Source organism: Lissotriton vulgaris, chromosome 5 (genome assembly GCF_964263255.1).
Source record: "Lissotriton vulgaris chromosome 5, aLisVul1.2, whole genome shotgun sequence".
In the NCBI taxonomy this organism is placed as follows: Eukaryota; Metazoa; Chordata; class Amphibia; order Caudata; family Salamandridae; genus Lissotriton; species Lissotriton vulgaris.
This window is the reverse complement of record NC_141693.1, coordinates 769,111,442-769,131,466: the sequence shown is the minus strand read 5'-3', so window position 1 is coordinate 769,131,466 and position 20,025 is coordinate 769,111,442. Positions and strand designations below refer to the sequence as shown.

General features: G+C 45.6%; 1 protein-coding gene across 2 annotated transcripts in view; it reads right to left on the bottom strand.

The window, feature by feature from the left end:
• Positions 1-3,771: 3,771 nt before the first annotated feature.
• The window catches only part of FBXL15 (F-box and leucine rich repeat protein 15), a 74,404-nt gene continuing 58,150 nt past the window's right edge, over positions 3,772-20,025 (bottom strand). For both annotated transcript variants that reach the window (XM_086922231.1, XM_086922230.1), the window contains exon 4: positions 3,772-5,171. In XM_086922231.1, coding sequence (XP_086778357.1) covers positions 4,982-5,171 — 190 coding nt within the window. In that variant the 3' untranslated portion in view covers positions 3,772-4,981. The remainder of the gene's footprint in view (positions 5,172-20,025) is intronic.

Below are 20,025 nucleotides of genomic sequence, written 5' to 3'. Positions count from 1 at the left end.
AGGCTGGATGCTAATTATACCCTCTCGGTGATGCCAAAATATCAATGGACCGTAACCATTGCGCTGCCAGTTGCAGGCTGAATGGCAAGTATATGGATTGCACATGGTGATGAATCACTTGTAGTCCAGCTAAGTATTATCATAACAGTTGGAACTGCAATTGGACACTACCTGTAAACCACCACCAATCCACCGGAACCAAACAACTCAATACCAAAGAGGACATGTGCCTAATGCATGAAGAGATCTGCCGTATGTGGCTGCCATCTTCAAAGACTTTATGATATTCCTTCCAACCAGAAGCTTCCACCTCCCTCGTCATCACTGACTCATGGGACATGAATATAATGCAAACCAACCAGGCAGATCTCTTTCTTTGTTGGCTTTTCTTTCTCTTTACTAGACATACATGATTAAGAGTGCAGAAGACTTAATTGGTGTGCTCAACAGAGGAAATTGAAAGAAAAATGTTTGTAATCACCATATTCTACACATTGGACTTTTAGAGTATATTGCAGTTGTCAGCTATTTATAGTCATTGTCCTGCGCCTCACTTATCCTTTCTCTCATCACACGTCAAAGAGCTGTGACCTAAGACATGATTACAGCATTATTCTGGTTACACATAAACAACAAACTTGCTGACCACATAGGCTCACAGAAAACACATCCTTCCAGCCAAGCACTCCCCTATGGTGTAGGGTGCTACCCATCCGAAAGTGCAATATGGCATCCTGCAGAAGGGCATTAAGTGCCATATAAATGCATCTTTGATACAATGCAATCCAACTCACTGTCTATTCATGTGGCACCATATATTTATATGCCTCAAGCTACATCTTCTCTGTCCTTGTGTGCAAGGTTTTCTCACTCTCCATTTGCCACACTGTGGTAGGGATCCCTGTACGGCAGAAAGCAAAACTGTGGCGCTTCTGGTAGTGGTGAGCTACCAAACACGCCCCCAGTCAGATGTGAGCATCCTGATATTTTAATCTTATTTGGCTTTGTGTAATTTTTACTGCATATTCACGGTGTGGTGTAATAGTTTTTATAATAAAAATTGTTGGTGGGGACGGCTGCTCTTTAATAACGCACCGTGCACTCACCTCACATCCGAAGAAATCCAGGCCCATATCATGCTGTGGATGCTGTCAATTGGTCCCACTATGCCTCGTTAGGCTAGGGAACTGGAGGGCGAGATAGAAAATGGCAGAGACACCCTGAACGAGCATGGCCACGGGCCACCACCACCCACGCACCACTCCTGCCTTGGACAGACTTACCTGAGGCCTGGCTTGCAGCTTCAGTGCAGGTAGGCACAAGAGGCAGCAGAAGAGGGGGCCTGGGGCTAGTAATAATTAAATTATGACCGGCGGCCACAGCCGCCGCGCGGTGAAAGACGGTCCTTCTCAAGACAATGGCTGGCGTGGCTCGGTCCTGGAATGCCTCTCACCTAACTGGTCACACGTATGCCCTCTATGCCGCAGCCCCACCCTGAGGATTGCGCAGAGCATAGACAACCGCGCACCCAACCCAGCATTTAATTAAATGAAGAGCTCAGCCCAGATGCCCAGCTGCCAGCCGACGCGGTGTGGCCTAGGCCTGTGCACCAATGCATAGCTGCCAAGGTTTCAGATAGCTTTTGTGTGACATTTACATTATTTCACTGTAATTATGAGTGACATTCAGCGACTATGAGTGACACTTTCTCACCAGCAAAAATCAAGCAATGAAGATGAGGAAAATATATAAATATCAGAAATTAGATCCATTTGAGCAACAACCAGAAACCCTAAAAAGATAATAATAAAGTTGCAAAGCACTAGAAATGGAGGGGCACTAACCAACATGCAACATATAGAGCTCTGGCCCCAAGCAGGCTACATACTATTAAGTCTCATCTTCCATGCTAACAACAATACTAGTGTGCACATTAGTATTATTAAAAACGTTAACTAAAATTACAGAGAAATGTCACGAAGAACGGGGCAGCTCTGTAGCCAGCACTTGACTAACACTTCATAACCTTCCGAATGACATGACATTTCAGATGTAAAACAAAATAAAAAACACATGATAACATTCTTTTATCTTCTGATTCTTCTATGTAGTATGGTGGCTGTGATAAAAACACATTCAGTGCAGGGAAAGGTAAATGCTTCGTTTTGTAAAAGAATGTATTTCATACTGATTTTTTAAATTGTCTTCATTTTCAAAGTGTGTGCCACTGTTATGTTATATGCAGTGAAAGGTACTCTGCTTGTACCTCACACCCGGACACTGCCCACACCAATGCCGAACATACATTGGGACCTATGTTAAAAGTTTAAGCAGTAATTTCTTAGGCAATATTGCCTTACACTGTTGGCCTGCTGTTTTTTAACACACAGTAAACGTGACACGATAAATGTTCATTCGTCTTCTTAAGTCAAGATTGGTTAATTTGGGGTCCGTTAGCACCCCAATCCTTCCTGCACCCATGTCTTCCACTTCCAGCGAACTAATTAGATGAAGACGTCAGCAATAATCCGTAGTTTAGGAGCAATGCTTTAAATCTCAGAGAGGTGGTCACGTTAGTTTCAAACCTAGACCTTGTAAGAGCTGAAAGCATGACGGTCGGACCCTTCCAGGAGCACTTCCCAGCCCCACCCCAGTACACACCACTGCGCATCCTGCCTTTTGTCAGAGTCACACAAATAAATACAGGGTAATAATTACCTAAGTCTTCGGACAGTTTGGCATTGCAAGCCATGATCCTGGCCACCAGCGTCATTAGGCTGTGGGGGCTGAATCGCGCCATCTAATGAAAAGCTGCAGGCAATGACACCAAAATACTAGCTGCACTGTTGATAGCGGTGCAAGTAGCAGGGGGGGTCGAGACAACTTCCTGTGTTCATAACTGCCTGCCCGCTCCGCCGCAGGCCCGCCTACAACTTGTCTCTCGCTTTGCTCATTGGCCAAATCATGGGGCACACACTATTACAGTCAGTGAGGCCAACATGTAATTAAGAGTCCGGGGCCCTTAATTGATGATGAAGATGAATTGGACGGCATACGCACCACCTTAATTCACGAGGCACCATTTAGGCTCCTATCTGGCAGGCTCTGCTGAGAGTGAGGGGGCCCCCTGGAGAGCGAGGCCCCCCCCCGCACTGCGTGGGTTGCTGGGGCCTTTGTTACGCCCCTGGTCCAGGGGGCCGATATTTAACAAATTCTTCTTTTTTTTTGCCAGGTACTCAACAACTTTTAACAATTTTTATTTTATTTATTTATTATTATTATTTTTTTGCCAGAAACCTTCGCAGGAGTGTACTCAACAACTTCCCAAAGTTTCATGGCGATCGGATGAATGGTGTAGTAATGCATAAAGGACAAACAGACATACTTTCGTTTTTATATATATATATATATATATATATATATATATATATATATATATATAGATTAGAAAACATGCCCTAATGTTTGGTGCAACCTGTAGCAAATTGCTGCTTTACAGACGACTAAAGGTTGGGTGAATTATTTTGATTGTTTTTAATGACAATTGACGGTTGGCCAACTTGGAGCATTAAAATAACTACTCCAACACATATTTACCGTAGCTCAATTCTGATTTTCGTCCATAGTCCAATTCATTTAAAAACAGCACTCCCAGGTTTTGGACACTTTGGTACCAATACTTTGATAGATCAAAATGTTATAAATTTCCTCAAGATTCACCATAACCTGTCAACAAAAATAGGATAAAAAAAAAAAACACACATCGAATTACTGGACTCAGAGCCAGGCCTCACAGTTTTGGAAATGCTTACAGATGCAGGCACTGTAAGCACTTTATTCAATAAAATCTCATTGATCAGAGGCCAAAACACATCCACATGTTCACTACAAATGTATATAGTCCAACATCCTTCTAATCAGCACAATCTTAGGTCTGGCGTGATGAACATGAATGTATATATGGCGATCCACATTGGGGTGCAACATACTTTCATGTATTGTTAAAGTGCTCGTTCCGTTATTATAATGTTTTTGGAGCGCAAACACTAATTGCAGTACAGTTTCAGAAGTGCAATACAGTCTATTAGTTTGTGTAGGCAATTAAAGTCCACCTTAACATCACTGACAAAAACAGGTTCCTTCCCATTAAATATATTGTTTGATGATCAGAGTGGGATTGCGTTTCTTACAATGTTGGTGGATTAATATATACGATTTAATAGCTGGACCACTCACCTCTACCAATAATCACAGGAAACAGACTTTCTACTGCAGCTCACACCGCGCGGTGCCTCAACAACATGGTCCGAACCACGGATGCGTCTTTACAACGCATTCCTTTATCACGCAAGTCGTTAGAACACCTTACATTAAGGAAAGTGTCGTTGAATTGATATTGGATTTTTGGTCTAACATTTTCCCTACTGTTGCACAGACTGCAGTTGGAATAGTAAAATATACTATTGCCCTAACGCAAGTCGTTGTAATGACTTGCATTGTAAGGGATGCGTTATAAAGACGCATTCGTTGTTCGGACAGCATTATTAAGGCAGGCATGATTAACGCCTGCGTGGTTCTGACAAACAACCATAATCACTCACTGCTTCCGCAGCCAATGTCCACAATAGTGAAATACCTCAGGTCTTGTTGCTGTTTCACAAGCTAGTAAGGGCACAGTGTTAAGGCCTTTCCATGAATAGCAAAGATGAGACCACAAGTCTTCTTCCATCTCTGCCATCACTGTCGTCAAACTGTCCAAACTCAGACTTTCTGCTTCGTTTTTAATAACCTATGTCCAATCTTTTTGTGGAAAGTATCACAAATAAATATGAAATGTTGGTCAAGCCCTCTAAGGCTTTATGCTCCAAGCCTACGATGGCTCTGTTAAGTAAATATGGCCTCTTGCCCATGATGACACGGATATCTCTCCCCAACCAGTTCTACCTAGTACACTGCAGCGTAGTAACTCAATTTCACCATATTAGATTTGTAAATTAATGAATGGTGCAAATCCAACAATGTCTTGAAGCAGAATGAGTGCTCGCTGAAGTGGAGGTTCCACGTCAATTTCCACATGCCTTTTTCGCAGAATGTCCAAACTTGATTCAGTCACATTATGGCAGTGTTTCACCTTCAGAGACTGCAGTTTGGGGCAATATTCCGCAAGAGATCTGTAAAGGGAAATCACAGTTGGAGAATATTTTAATAAATTCCCATCACAAACCTGTAAGATTTTTACACACATTTTCTTTTTAACCGCAAGGTCGGTTTTAGTACTTTAAATGAGGACACTACTTAGTTTATAAGGTATAAAATTGACGTTTCAGAATGGTATTGATATTAAGGCGGGCTACAGGAAATCTTATCCGCAGGTCTCGGAATCCCTCTCAGTCCGGTCACTTACTTCACATCTATAAGGTCAGAGTGGACACCCTCCTGTTACAGCCAGAACGGGAAATAGGATTGAGAACATAAAATAAAAATTACTAACATAATAAAGAGACCTGCAGAGCTAAACAGTGCTACCAGCATACCACAAAAGTACATCAATCTCTCACACTTACCAGCGGTGCATAACACAATATATGCACCTTAATGATCAGCATGCACGACATAGCAATATTTACCTCATAAGATGAAAGGAAAGACAGCACATTTCCAACCATCAACCCACATGATGTAGCATGCTATCAGAATGGATAAGTGCTTCAGCGCCCCACAAAGGGTATTAAGGGCTATACAAAGGCTACACTACACTACTTGACTTGCAAATAATGTTTTATCTCTCTATAGTTTTACATCATCAAACCCTGCATGAAAATTGACCTTGACTTGAAATCGTTTGTTTCCCCTCACCTCTCTATCGAATTAACGTCTCCTTACCTTTCATCCACTGCATGTTTGCTTTCTCGGAGTATGGCTTAATCTAAGTTGCGTGAATGACTGTCTGCTTAGTCTCTATTATTTTACCTCTGCAAATTGCCCACACTTCATTTTATAGATCACAACTTCTCCTTTAAGATCATATCCTTGAAACCTAGCCACACCTAATTGCCGCTAGCATGTCCTTTATTCTAGAAACGATTTGCATGAACTCGAATAACCCCACCTAATTATCACACCTAACCCCTAATTATTTATTCTACCCACATGAAACTAGAGTACATGGGTGGAATGGTTTTTTTATGAGAGCACAATCCTAATCTCAATAACCACTGAATTAAGCACTAATCCTTGAGTTCCAGAGTTGGGTTTTACTCACCACAAATTGCCTCAACTCCTTGGCAGAGGTAGTGAGCAATATTATTCTCCTTCAGAACAATTTATCATATATTGGAAGGTTTATTAATTTATGGCTTCCAATTCTGAATGTAGAGTACTGTGTACTGCAGGTGGTTAGCTGGAACGTGTCCATCCAGCTGACAACCCCATTCGATGACTGTTGTGTAATCTACAAATATTTATGGCTACACAACTCGGCTTCTGTGGTCGACTTCATTAAAATAAAAATATGGCAACGAGCGGGAAAGAGCCACTGCTATTCAAGAACCCACAAAGCAGCTCTACCTTCGCTGCTCATAGGATCTATGTATTAACTGGTAATTTGACGAGTAGGGAAAAATTTCCAGCAAAATGATCCCAGTCTATGACTAGTCGCTGATCTAGTTTCCAGGGTCACAGTAAGACGACTGGTCATATCGTCCTCAGTGTGAACAAGGTCTTTCAATCTCCTGGCAGGGCATCCTTAGAAGCAAATGAACCATGGGTCTGAGGATTTTTGGGCCTGCCTTTTAGCGCATTCACACGAGCAATCTCAACCAAGCCTTGATTCAATGGATATTTATATCGCACCATCGCTAAATTGGCTAATTAAAGCAACACATACACCTTTACATTACAGCTGTTTTGCCTATGACTACATCTATATGTACGACTTATTTATAACCGGCGCTACAGAGTCCAACCCATTCCCTCTACATTATATATGACAGATAATTTTCTAAGTAATTAGCGTTTTCTGATAGAGACTTCTGACTGCAGATTCATCTCGGTTTAAGTAGTCCAAGACATAAGATTGGATCTGGAAACATTTGCATAGCAATTCCACCACGTAGTTTGGCATTGTTCTACCTCGCAGAAAACACAACAGAGTATTGGGGGGTCCTAGGGGAGTTAGTTTATAGACAGAGAAAGTACCTTGTCCCCCAACTAATAGAGCAAAAAACACGAGAGGTACTCAAAGTCTATGAAGAAAAGAAGGAAACTCATAGGACCAAATTAAGTCCAATGTAGGTGTTCAGATCAAACCGTTGATCTTGAACGCATGACACTATTATGCCAAAGATGTGAGGTAGAGAAGATACAAAGTCTAGAAAACTAGAACAAAGTGCCCATCAGCCCACTCAGCAGTGGAGTCTCGTCATCTGGGTTGGTGAGAAGAAAGGTGTCCTTTCGGCTCCTCCTCAGGGAGAGTCTGAGGTAGCCTAATATCGGACCCTACAGGAAAAAACATCCAGCCAACAGAGGACAGTGTGTGAGCGGAAGGGGCAAAAGTTGCAGTGCTCAAAGAAAGAAAAAGAAGGAAACTAATCCTTGTGATTAAAAATACCTACTGTGATGACATAAGTAAACTTTATTAGGTTTGACCATCAAAGTGGTATCGTTAAAAAGCAGTATGCTGATAGCATGTAAAGAATTGCTATCTATCATGTGTGTTAATGGGTCGACATGTTTCAGCCTATACCGGCTTTCTTCAGGACCTATGATATGCTACTGCAACAAATACTTATCGTGAATTGGAACTCAATTGTGACCAATCTCCAATAAATGAAGGTGTATCTTCTCCTGTGCACAGAAAATGTGGGAAATAAAAAACAATGTTAATAACATGTAAACTATAAACCGTGTAATATACAGCTATCAGCATACTGCTTTTTAACGATACCACTTTGATGGTCAAACCTAATAAAGTTTACTTATGTCATCACAGTAGGTATTTTTAATCACAAGGATTAGTTTCCTTCTTTTTCTTTCTTTGAGCACTGCAACTTTTGCCCCTTCCGCTCACACACTGTCCTCTGTTGGCTGGATGTTTTTTCCTGTAGGGTCCGATATTAGGCTACCTCAGACTCTCCCTGAGGAGGAGCCGAAAGGACACCTTTCTTCTCACCAACCCATATGACGAGACTCCACTGCTGAGTGGGCTGATGGGCACTTTGTTCTAGTTTTCTAGACTTTGTATCTTCTCTACCTCACATCTTTGGCATAATAGTGTCATGCGTTCAAGATCAACGGTTTGATCTGAACACCTACATTGGACTTAATTTGGTCCTATGAGTTTCCTTCTTTTCTTCATAGACTTTGAGTACCTCTCGTGTTTTTTGCTCTATTGTTCTACCTCGTCCTTCTCCATCCCACACAGAAGTGATGTTGGGATGTGCTGGCGTCAGTTCCTTTTGCTCCATGCCAACCAATGCAGATTCGGAGGTTTAAATGTCATTCATCACGTTTTGTACCTTTCCCTCAAAAAATTGCAAGTGTGCAGGAAAAATGTCACCTAAACCTACAGGTTTTAAGCCCTGTAAGGACTGTCCCTAACTGATGTTGGTTACCAATCCTCACGTCAGCTGCCTTTGTGTCTTTGCTTATTTGTCATGTGCAGGGATGAACAAAAAGGCCATCTGTGACCGAGAGGCAAAGCTTCCGGTTGTTGAGATGAGGGAGTTGAAGACACATTCCCAATCGAAGTTTTGGGCATGGCGGTTAAGATCAAAGGCAAGGGTGCAAACCGTTTAGGTTGCATGGCGCAGCTGGCACCTGAGCTCCTCTAGTGAAGTCAGCTTTCTTGCTTATTCCTTTTCAAAATCCATCTGATCGGGTGGCAACTCCGGATCAGTTCCAACAGCTAAATAGGACTATGGACAAGATCTCTGGTGCCACACTGGATCCCACTAGAATGCCCTCGGGCTACATGGATCCGAGGAGACCTCTAGCTGGTTTACAATTGGTCAATTCGTATTGGACACCAGCTATGCCTCTTGACCTTGTCCTAGGGTCAATACAATCACTGGATCTGGCTCCATTGAATCCGGAACCAACAACTTCTCTGGCTCCATCCTCAGAACTGCATCAGACCCCACGGTTGCATCAACTGGAGCAGCTTACTTAGATATCAGAGGCGATTACGTTGTCGACTCTGGGCAAAGATCCAATTGTTTGGTTGGATACCGAAGCCCATGCTCCTCGCTCTAGACTTAGGACATGTGCTTATTCAGGACCTGACTATTCTATAGAGGAGTTCATTTTTGAAGAAGGTAATCAGTCCTTTGAGCAAAGTAATGTGTTTGATGAACTCCAGGATGCTAGTGGCTTGAATTCCTCTTCAGACATTGGTCTGGCTTCTCCTAATCCGGTCATTACCACTGAAGAGACTGCATCTTTTGCGACAGTAAACAGGAGGACAGTAGAGAGCCTTGATCTTATCCTACCTACTCAGGAGATAAAAACAATCTTTCTTACAGAGATTTTGAACTCAGCTCATTCCTCTCAGAAGCCCGTATTGCCTTTTAAAGAGGCCCTTGCAGATGTGCTGATGTGGCACTTGGGCAAATCAGAATCTTGCCCTCCGGTAAAAGAGGTGGTAAGAAGACATTGACCTGGCAAAAAGACATAGGCTTGGGAGAGCTTGATTTTTTCACTACAGCATCCAACTTCAGAGAGCCTTGTGATACAAGCTTCTATGAGTCATACAAACCTAAATGCCTTTCCATTGACCATCACGTAATAGAGTCAAAATCTTTGACCAGTCTGGCCCTTAGGTTGGTTAATACATCATGCCTCCTGGGGATATATTCTTGTGCATTATGGGATAAAGTATGTGATGTCCTGGCGGCAGTCCCTGAGGAAGTATGTCATATCTTGCAATGTTTGGTTTCAGATGGTCAGAATGCAGCAAAATTGGGCTAAGACACTACTGTCTGGGGGAATGAGATCGTCCATGACTCTGGGACCGGAGCTGGGGACCTGAGACGGAATCCAAGCGCTGCACTCAACGGTCCCGTCCTGGTGAGCCGGAATGGTGAGGAGTGGGGGTCGCACTACCCCTCGTACCGCTGACCGAGGCTGCAGCCGAGCTACGGCGGCCATTGGGCGGGTCACCTTGTGGTTTGTCCCCTTCTTGCTGCGCGGCGGTGGTGCTCCCCCCCGTGCACCTCTCCTGTAACGCTCGGCTCCCACAGCTAGTCCGAGCTCCCTGGGTCCCCTTTCGACTTCCTCCTGGAGGGCAGCCCCCCTCTGCCTGGATGCCCTACATGGCGGCTGCCTCCTGCGCCACACCGATAGCTGACTCGCCCGCTGACGGTATCTCGCCGCTTGCCGGCGACCTGGAGGCTCCATTGTGGCACTCGCAGTGTATGGAGCGGCAACCTAACGTACAGAGAGTGCCAACGCGCCGAGATGTTATGGACGCGCTCGTTGCACTCCAGGTGGAGCTGCGGTCACTTTCTGCGCGGCTTGGTGACCGGATGGACGGTGTGGTGCAACAGTTGCGAGGGGACGGTGTGCCTGTTCCCTGGCGCAGGGTGAGCTCCACTTTCCCAACTGACACGGGCATGATGGATACTGTGTTGCCGGCCGCTGTGGACGAGGGGAAGGCCCCCCGAAGCTGTGAATCCGACACGGGGCTGCTTGGTGACTCGGATGGGGATACACTGTTGCAACTCCCGGCGGAATTTGGAACTTTGTTTCCAGGATTGGTATTATGCCCCCGACCCTCGTTGCTGCCACATAAGTATCCCCCTGCGTCTACTGTTCCCCGAGTGCCCTTCCCCCAGCATTGGCCCGGATTTACTTTCTGGCACTCGGGTATAATTTTATTGATGGGTTGCTGCTCGGCTGCTACAATGGGACGGCCATTTTGCCTCTTCTTTTCGCATCCTCATCGGCGGTGGCCATTTTGCTCTCAGGTACTTTGTGAAGCTGGCTCTCCTCGATTGCCGAGTGTTAAGGAACGCTCGCGCTCTGGACAGGGCTGATGTGCTAAACGTCGTGACCGGGACTGACAGGTTGGCGGGGACACGGAACGGGAACTACTCCATATGTGTTGTACGGTGTGAATTGATAAGCCTCGCCCCGTCTTTAGCTATACCGAGAATGTACTTGTTTATAAAGAAATTTTTTGGGGTGGTGGCGGATTGTCTGGCGGGGCTGTTTGGTAATGTTTGCAATGGGACCGTATGAGCCTATTCTCTATCCTGCTGACAACAATGTGTGCTTATGGTGAATTATGGTACAGTTTGTTGCACTTGTAAGACTCCCTGAAGACTCACTATGTGGCTTTTCCTAACTGCGTTGGCGCCACTGACTGGCTCACAACAGCCGCGAATTGTGTGGGATTGTGTTTCTGACTGGGGTGCCGGGAATGGTTTGACTGGCTCCTCCTCCCGCTTCACTTGTAATTTTTTGAGGGTAGTAGATTGGGGTGGCCTTTTCTCACTCTCTATATCTCATGGTAACATTTTATTATTTTTCCTTCTTTTTCCTTTCTTTCTTTGGCTTGAACTACATTTCGGGTTCTTTATGGGGCGACAGGCACATTGTCGGGGGGGGTAGGCCGTAGCCTCCGCGTTGGTGCAGGGTGGGGGGGTAGATTAATTTTTTGTATTTAGTTTCTATGGGCCTTTTTTCTTATTTTTCTGCGCTTTCTCATACTGTTTTCCTTTCTGGGTCTGCGATAGGGGGTGGTTAGGAGTGGGTGGCACTGGAAGTGGCATGAGAATGGCTCCTGTTGACCGATTTGTGCTTCTATTGTTTTGCCGCTTTGACGACGAGTTTCACGTAACTGATATTCTATCTACTGTTGCCTACTCATGTGAACTCAATGTACGGACTCGGATCTCCTTTATGCCTATCCTTCACTGAATTTTCTTTCATCAAAAACTTTAAAAATTGACCTTTACTGATCCTTCTTCCTGGCGGCATGTCCTTTCCAGCGTAACTGTGCTCAATTAATGTCATAATGTTTGATGCCGTCGGAAAACCGTAATGCTGACATCTGTGCTCATAAGTTTTGTGGCCGGCCGGATGGTTGTAGGCCCGTATTTGTACTTCTGCAACGTGCACAATAAAGGTCTCAAAAATCAAAAAAAAAAAAAAAAAAGACACTACTGTCTGGGCAGGGCAGTCAGCATCAGCATTGCGCTTTGACGGAATGCCTGGATCTACTGCATTGACTTCTCCACTGAAGTTCAACACTCACTTATGGACATGCCCTTTGACGGCTGTAGGCTGTTTGGGGCAAAAGGCAATTCTGCCTTTGAAAGGTTCAATAAGTAAAAGGACACTGCCTATTCGTTGCACTTAGCATCACCAACAAGACAGAGTCCTCAACAACGCCCTTGTCAACTATTTGAAAGGGGTTATCTGCAAAGACAAAGGCAGTATTCCTTTCAGTAACAACAGACTTTTCAATCCCCTAGGGGAAGAGGACAGGGAGCTAGTCGATGGCGTTCAGGCTCCCAGGGGCAACGTTCTACTCCGAACACAGAGCCCCCTTCTACAGCCACTGCAAACCCCCTTTAATTAACCCTTGATAACACACAATTGGCTGGTTGGAAGGAAGAGCATCACCTGGGATAAATGCGTGCCCCAGATCGTGGAACCAGGTTACTTCATACCCTTCCTTTCCTCCAAACATATCACCCACAACATATAATCTCCAGGGAAAATCTTGTCTAAACTCTAAGGAGACGTTTTAGCTCTCATAGCCAAGGGAGCAATAGAGATGGTACCGGTTTCAGATAGTGTGACTAGTTATTACTCCCATTACTTTCTGATACTGAAAAAGAATGGAGGCCTTAACCCATCTTAGATCTTCGTCCTCTGAAATTCTTCCAAAAGAAAGACAAGCTGAAGATGCTTACCCTGGCCCAAGTTCTGTCTGCCCTCGATCCAGGAGGTTGGATGGTAGCGCTGGACACATTTCCATATTCCCGTCCTACAGTCCCACAGGCGTTTTCTGCTGTTTCGGGTAGGGTCGGAGCATTTTACATTTTCTGTGCTCCTCTGTGGGCTTACTAGTGCACCTTAGGTATTCATAAAGGTGATGGCAGTGGTCACTGCCCATCTGCAGAGGTTGGGGATACCAGTCTTCCCATACCTCGATGAATGACTACTGAAAGCGGATTTGCCTCAAACAGTTGTGAACCATCTCCAGACAAAGGCCAATCTGTTGACATAGTTAGTTTTTTTTTATACATATGCCAAAGTCACACCTGACTCCTATTCATTCGACCTATCCTGGACACATTGGTCTTCAAAGCTCTCCCTTTGGCTCAACGAGTTCAGGACATTCGAGCTATAATCTCGATGTTTCAACCTGCAGCCTAGGTCTCATTGAGGTCAGCACTGAGGCTTCTGGGCCTCTAGCATCCTACTTGTGGACCATGTCAGGTGGCACATGCAGGCTCTGCGACAGGAACACAAATGTCAGTGGGCTCAGCACCAAGGAAATCTGTCAGATTTCATCCAGGTGTCAGAGAAGCTTATGCAGTCGAGGTTTAAACACAATTGGACCGGTGGTAGACCCCTTTCCCTGCTCCACCTACAACTGTTGTGACAGATGCATTAGTGGGTTGGGGAGGTCATCTGGGAGCGGAAGATACCACAGGACTTTGGTCTCCGGCAGAGGCTTGCCTCCACATCAACATGCTGGAGTTGTGAAGGATTTGCTTGCGCTGAAGGCATTCCTCCCGACCATCTCAGTGGAAAAGGTGCAGGTTCTCACAGACAACACAACTGCCATGTTGTTTTGCAAGATAAAGAGTGGAGTGGGGTTGTGTGCCTTGCGGTTCGTCGTCTCTGGAAATGTCTGACAGCACAGGACATTTTCTTGATAGCACATCACCTGGCGGGACCATTTAAAATTCAGGAAGCAACTGAAAACTCTGCTGTTTACTGACAAAATCTAGACCTTACCCATCATCTGCATATTTATTTAGACTCTATTTGGTATCACAGCGCAGAGATACTCCGGTTGGAGTCGATTCCAGCGCTATAGAAGCCCATAAATAAATAAATAAAATAAATAAATAAATGCCAGAGTAGACAAACTCAACCAATATTGTCTAGCGGATCACGAATGGCAGTTATGCTCAGAGGTGTTACAGTGTGTCTTACAAAAGTGGGAGAACCCTGGCTCAATCTATTTCCTTCCCACTGCAGGTAAAGCAGTGTCTAAGATTTTGCGTGTTGGAGTTCACAAGGCAGTTTTCTTTAGGAGGTGCCTTTCACCTATATTGGGGCTCGGGATTCCTATACACTTTCCCGCCCCTACCTCTACTATCCAAAGTATTCAGAAATATGAAGAGAGCAAGCAAAAGTCATCCTAGTGGCTCCACACAGCGCTAGGAGAATGTGATACCCAGAACCTATGGCCATGAGCACAAGTCTTCCAATCTGACTGCCTCTACCAAAACTGTGTACGCTTGAAGTTGATACGATGGTGTTCCTCTCATCACATCCAACCCTTACAAGCATCTCTATCTGATATTTTGTATATCATTGGCCAAGCAAAGCCTTGCTGTAGCCACAGGTAAAGGTTTCTTATCAGCCATTTCTGCCTTTTTACATTGACCAGATCAGCCATCCCTCTTCAGATCACCTGTTCTGATTTGTTTTTTAGAGGGGCTGACCCATATATGATTCCACCTACTAAGCGGGGATGTAGTGGATATTAAAAAAATTTCATTTTCATTTTCATAATCTTTATTTCGATGATTGTTCATCATAAAAGATACAAAAAACAGTACATTCATACAATATTAAAAATGGTATTACAATATTAAAACTCCCACAGTTAAAAAAAATAAAACTATTTCAATCAGATGCTCAAGTTGACCACATTCTTAATAAGTTACTTCCTAGTTTCGGAGGGCTACATTAAAACAATAACGCCTCCTATGCCAGACAGTGCCCAGGTATTTTGCCACAGCAAACATGATGTTTTCAGCAAGGTCGGTTTTAAGTACCCTGTAAGCCACCAGGCACTCAGAGAAGCCTAAGTTTTTGCACAGTGGGACTATCCATTTCTTTCTAGCCCCACTGTACGCTGGGCAGAAGAAGAGGATGTGCATGTCTGTCTCTCTATCCACTCCGCACCCAGGGCAGCTACTCTCAGTGGGCTTACTCCACTTGCTTGTGAGGTCACGGGTCGGTAGTGACCCATGCCTCCACTGCACATAAAGCTTCCTTATAGGAGGCGGATAAATAATGTCTAATACTGGTTCGAAACAGTAGCAGTCTTTAAAGAGCAGAAAAGACTCAGTGCAGGACCCAATATTTTTGTTTTGCACTAGTGTCGCTAGTTTATGGTCAAGATAGATTTTTGCCAATCGCTTCTTGGGCAGCACTGGACAGGTGACCAGAGGGTTAGACCATACAGTATATAACCCAAGGCTCTCCAAACCCAATTTAACAAACTTGAGCCAGGGAATTTTACCTGCTTTAGGCAGGGAAAGGATCTCTTGCAAGGCCTCCCTATAACTAACTAATTCTGGGGTTGCCCAAATCCTGCGCCAGAACATCAGTGGTCTCAGAGATAATTCTTCATCTATTGGTCTCAAGCCAAGGTCTAGCCTCAATGGGGTTAAAGGTGTGCTAGGGGGAAGTAACAAGAGCCTCCTAATCAACTTATTCTCCACCTTTAACAGATCATTACAGGGTAGATGTCCCCACAGTTCGCTACCGTACATTGCTTCACCTTTTGCCTGGATCTTATAAATCTCTAAGGATGGGCCAACAGGTCTCATCGATGACTTGTTCTTTTCTATCATCTTTGAAATCCCATCTGCAAACTGCACTAATTTGAGGTGCGCTTTTTCTTGTTGTTGGCCCCAGGCTAAGTTTTCATTCAAGGTGACCCCCAGATAATCGAAGGTACGAACCCTTTCGAGTTTGTCCGGGCCAATGGACGGTACGAAACAGGATTTGGGAGTTGGATTAAAAGACCATATACTTTGTCTTTCCGGTGTTAATTTCCAGCCCAGGTTCACTGCAAAAATCCACAAACCCGTTGAGGACACGCTGTATCCCCATTGGGGATTTGGAAAGCAGCAGGGTGTCGTCTGCGAACATAATCGCCGACACCCTGGTGCCAGCGAGCCTTGGTGCATCACTGTCTACAACCCTGTTGAGGTGGTCAATGACCCCGTTGACATAGAGGCAAAACAGGGTTGGTGCAAGCACACAACCCTGTCTTACCCCCCTGCCAACAGGGACTTTACCAGAAAGGCCCCCTATCCTACCACACCTGACCCGGGCGTAATTGTCAGTATGAAGATGAATTATCACCTTCAAAAGACTTGGTGGGACCCCCATTTTACCTAAGACCCTCCACAAGTTGCTACGCGGGACAAGGTCAAAAGCAGCTCTCAGGTCCACGAATACAGTATAGAGGCTGCCACCCTCCAACTGTACCGTTTTCCAGAAAATGAGTGCCAAACGGAACACCTGATCAATTGTAGAGACCCCACTTCTAAACCCGGCTTGGAACGGGCTCAGTATTTCATTATCTTCAACCCGTTCTAGTAGACGGTCGAGGACCAGACGGGAAAACAGTTTCTGTGTTACATCCAGAAGACTAATCGGCCTATAATTGACTGGGAGCAGAGGACACCCTTTCTTGAATATTGGGACTATCTCTGCCCCCAGCCATGTGGCGGGGATTGACATACCCTCAAGGATGGCATTAAAGAACACCTGGAGATACGGTGCCCAGATGTCAGCCTCGTGCTTGAACAGGTCCCCGGGAAGTTTGTCCAGCCCCGGGGCCTTTTCAGCTGCCAGACCCAGGATTGCTGCACTAACCTCTCCCAATGTAAACATACCCATAGAGGCTGCACCAAGGGCAGGATCTGTACCCTCAGATCTTCCATGATTTCCAAAGGGTCCCCGTCGGCCTCTCTATACAGAGAGGCAAAGTGTTCTTCCCAAACGGACGATGCAATATTAGCTTCGACCGTTTTGGTAGGTTCAGCTGACCCATGTTGGACAATTTGCCAGAATTTGCAAGCGTCCCTCCATTGAAGTGCGCTCCTCATATCTGACCAGTTCTCAAAGTCCCATTCAATTTTGGCGTTATGAATAAGATTTTTGTATATTACTCGCCTAATCCTGATCTTGCTAGGACTTTCCCGCTCTTTAAGGGACTTTAAGAGTTCTGCCTTAGCTCTCTTACATTCAGCGTTGAACCATGAAGCGCGCATCCCCCTTGGTTTCCTAGTTTTCGCTACAGGGTTCAAGACTTCAGCTAAGTTCATGACCAGCTCCTGATGGATACCCGCCAATGCTCTGTGTCCAGCCGGGGACGGTAAACCGGGTAGTAATTTTTCCACTTGTTCTAGACTTGGAACCAATATGGTGTACAGTCTCTGAATATCATCATGATTCCCCACTATTTTGGGCCATCTAATTAGCCGCCTGTTACTGGCTGCTATTAGTTCTGGGGCTAAATTCGCAGTACACTCCTGCTCCCCGGGTACTACCCCCTGCACTTCAAACCTCAGCGCCTACGCATTGTGGTCGCTGTCCATTCTGGGGAGTACCTGAAAATCCTTAACTTTCGCCCAGTCCTCGGATTCCACCAACATATAATCTATTCGTGACTCGTGCCCAGGTTTGTTATAAGTAGGCCTTGGTGGTATGTCCCCTTTTATACGCCCATTGCAGGCCCTCAGTGAATTGGCCAAAGTGAAGGAAGTGATCTGCACAGCCAGAGGGGACCATGCCTTTGCTACAGGGCCTGCCGGGGGTGGAATTCCCCAGGCGTCATCCTCATCAATTGTGGCGCCCTCCAGGAAGGTCGGCAACGGCTCAAACTGGTTATTGAAATCCCCTCCCACTAGATAGGACGAACAGTGGGAGGAGGAATCTAGAAACACCGCCAGCTCCTCTATTGTGCCCGAGGTCCTTGATAACCCCACTGGTCGTGAATACACATTAACCAGGGATAGTGATTGACCAGACACCCAGTCTAATACAACACACTGGAAATCCTCAGAATTCGTTTGCAGTGCCCTAGCCCTACACCTTAGATGAGTAGGGACCCATATCAGTAACCCACCTGATGGGCGTCCTCCCCCCCCCCCCCCCCCCCCCCCTGCGCATAACCTGGACGGGAATTACTTCCTCGTGCTCAGGTTTCCTGCAAAAGGCAAATGTCAAAAGACTCTATGAATGTCTCCCATTCAGGGGAGTCCAGTTTGTTTGACAGGCCGGCTACATTCCACGAAAGAATAGACACCAAGCCTGGGACCACCTGCCGGTTTGGTGTGGTACTCCTGTTTTGGTGCACTATGGCATTGCTATCCTCGAGTCTTTTATCCTGCCCCTGTAGTTGTTCTAAACCCCCAAGGTCACTGCTTTCTCCAAGTATGGATTGGCCCACTCTCAGTGTAGGTATACCTCGTTCCTGAACAGAGTCGACCTGGTACTCCACAGGAGGAAGTGATGTAATACTCCTACTATCATCAGATGATTCCCTATCGTGTATTGGCATTACCCCTGCGCTGCAATCCATCAACTGTCAATCCACTGCATCCAAACAGCCGAACCGGTTGGGATGGGTGAATTGAAAGTAGGGGGAACTGGGGGTATGATGATTCCAGCCTCCCCTCCCAAAAGCTCCCCCGTGGGGCTCTGAATATCTGCACGATATTGTCTTCTTGGGGGAACCCATAACCAGCCCTCATCGCCCCCTTCCTCAAACCGCTCATGTTTGTCAGGATAGAAGGCCCTCAGGAGTAACGCTTGAATAGACGTCATGGGCGATGGACCTGCCCAATTGCAGATAAAACTTACTGTCCTTGGGTCTCTGAAATTTACTAACACACAGTCCCCGGTACCCCTTTTTGTTGTCTCACCCACCCAGGGAACTCTCCTTGCAAGGATAATTTCATTGTGCATCCCTATAGGTAGTGGTCTATATCTATTGAGCCAACCAATTACCTTATTCTTTATAGAAGCTGGACTTTCCATTGCAGCTTCCTCAAGTTCTGGTACACCACTGAGGACGACTACATAGGGGGCCGCCCCCAGGGGGAGGTGTGCTGCTTTTCTACTTCCACTTTCATCTTTCCCTCGCTGTACTTGGCCCAACTGTGCCAAGTCAGGTGCCTTCCCCCATCTTGGTTAGGGGGTGGACCTTGGGGAATAATAGGAGGCGGTATAGTGGAGGGGTTTGATGCAGGAAGGATATTACCACCGTCCAAGGGTAAGCTTATGGTATTAACAGAAAGGGTAGGTGGGGTACCTGAGTCGAGTGGTAAAAATGGATTATTATTAGCAGATATTAACAAGCATTTGCAATGCAATGGTCTCAGCATCATTAAAGGTAGAGCTATTGGCATTGCTCATGACATTTCTTTTTTTTTTCTTTAAATCATAAATAAATGGCATTGTCATTTACATTGCCAATACACAGCACTCTGCACTCAACAGCACACACCACTCTGCACCTGCACTCACTGCTCTGCACTCACTACTCTGCACTCACTACTCTGCACTCACTACTCTGCACTCACTACTCTGCACTCACTACTCTGCACTCACTACTCTGCACTCTGCACTCACTACTCTGCACTCTGCACTCACTACTCTGCACTCTGCACTCACTACTCTGCACTCACTATTCTGCATTCTGCACACACTCTGCACTCACTACTCTGCACTCACTACTCTGCACTCTGCACTCTCTACTCTGCACTCTGCACTCTCTACTCTGCACTCTCTACTCACTACTCTGCACTCCGCACTCACTACTCTGCACTCACTACTCTGCACTCACTACTCTGCACTCACTACTCTGCACTCACTACTCTGCACTCACTACTCTGCACTCACTACTCTGCACTCACTACTAGCACTCACTACTCTGCACTCACTGCTCACTACTCTGCACTCACTGCTCACTACTCTGCACTCACTGCTCACTACTCTGCACTCACTACTCACTACTCTGCACTCACTACT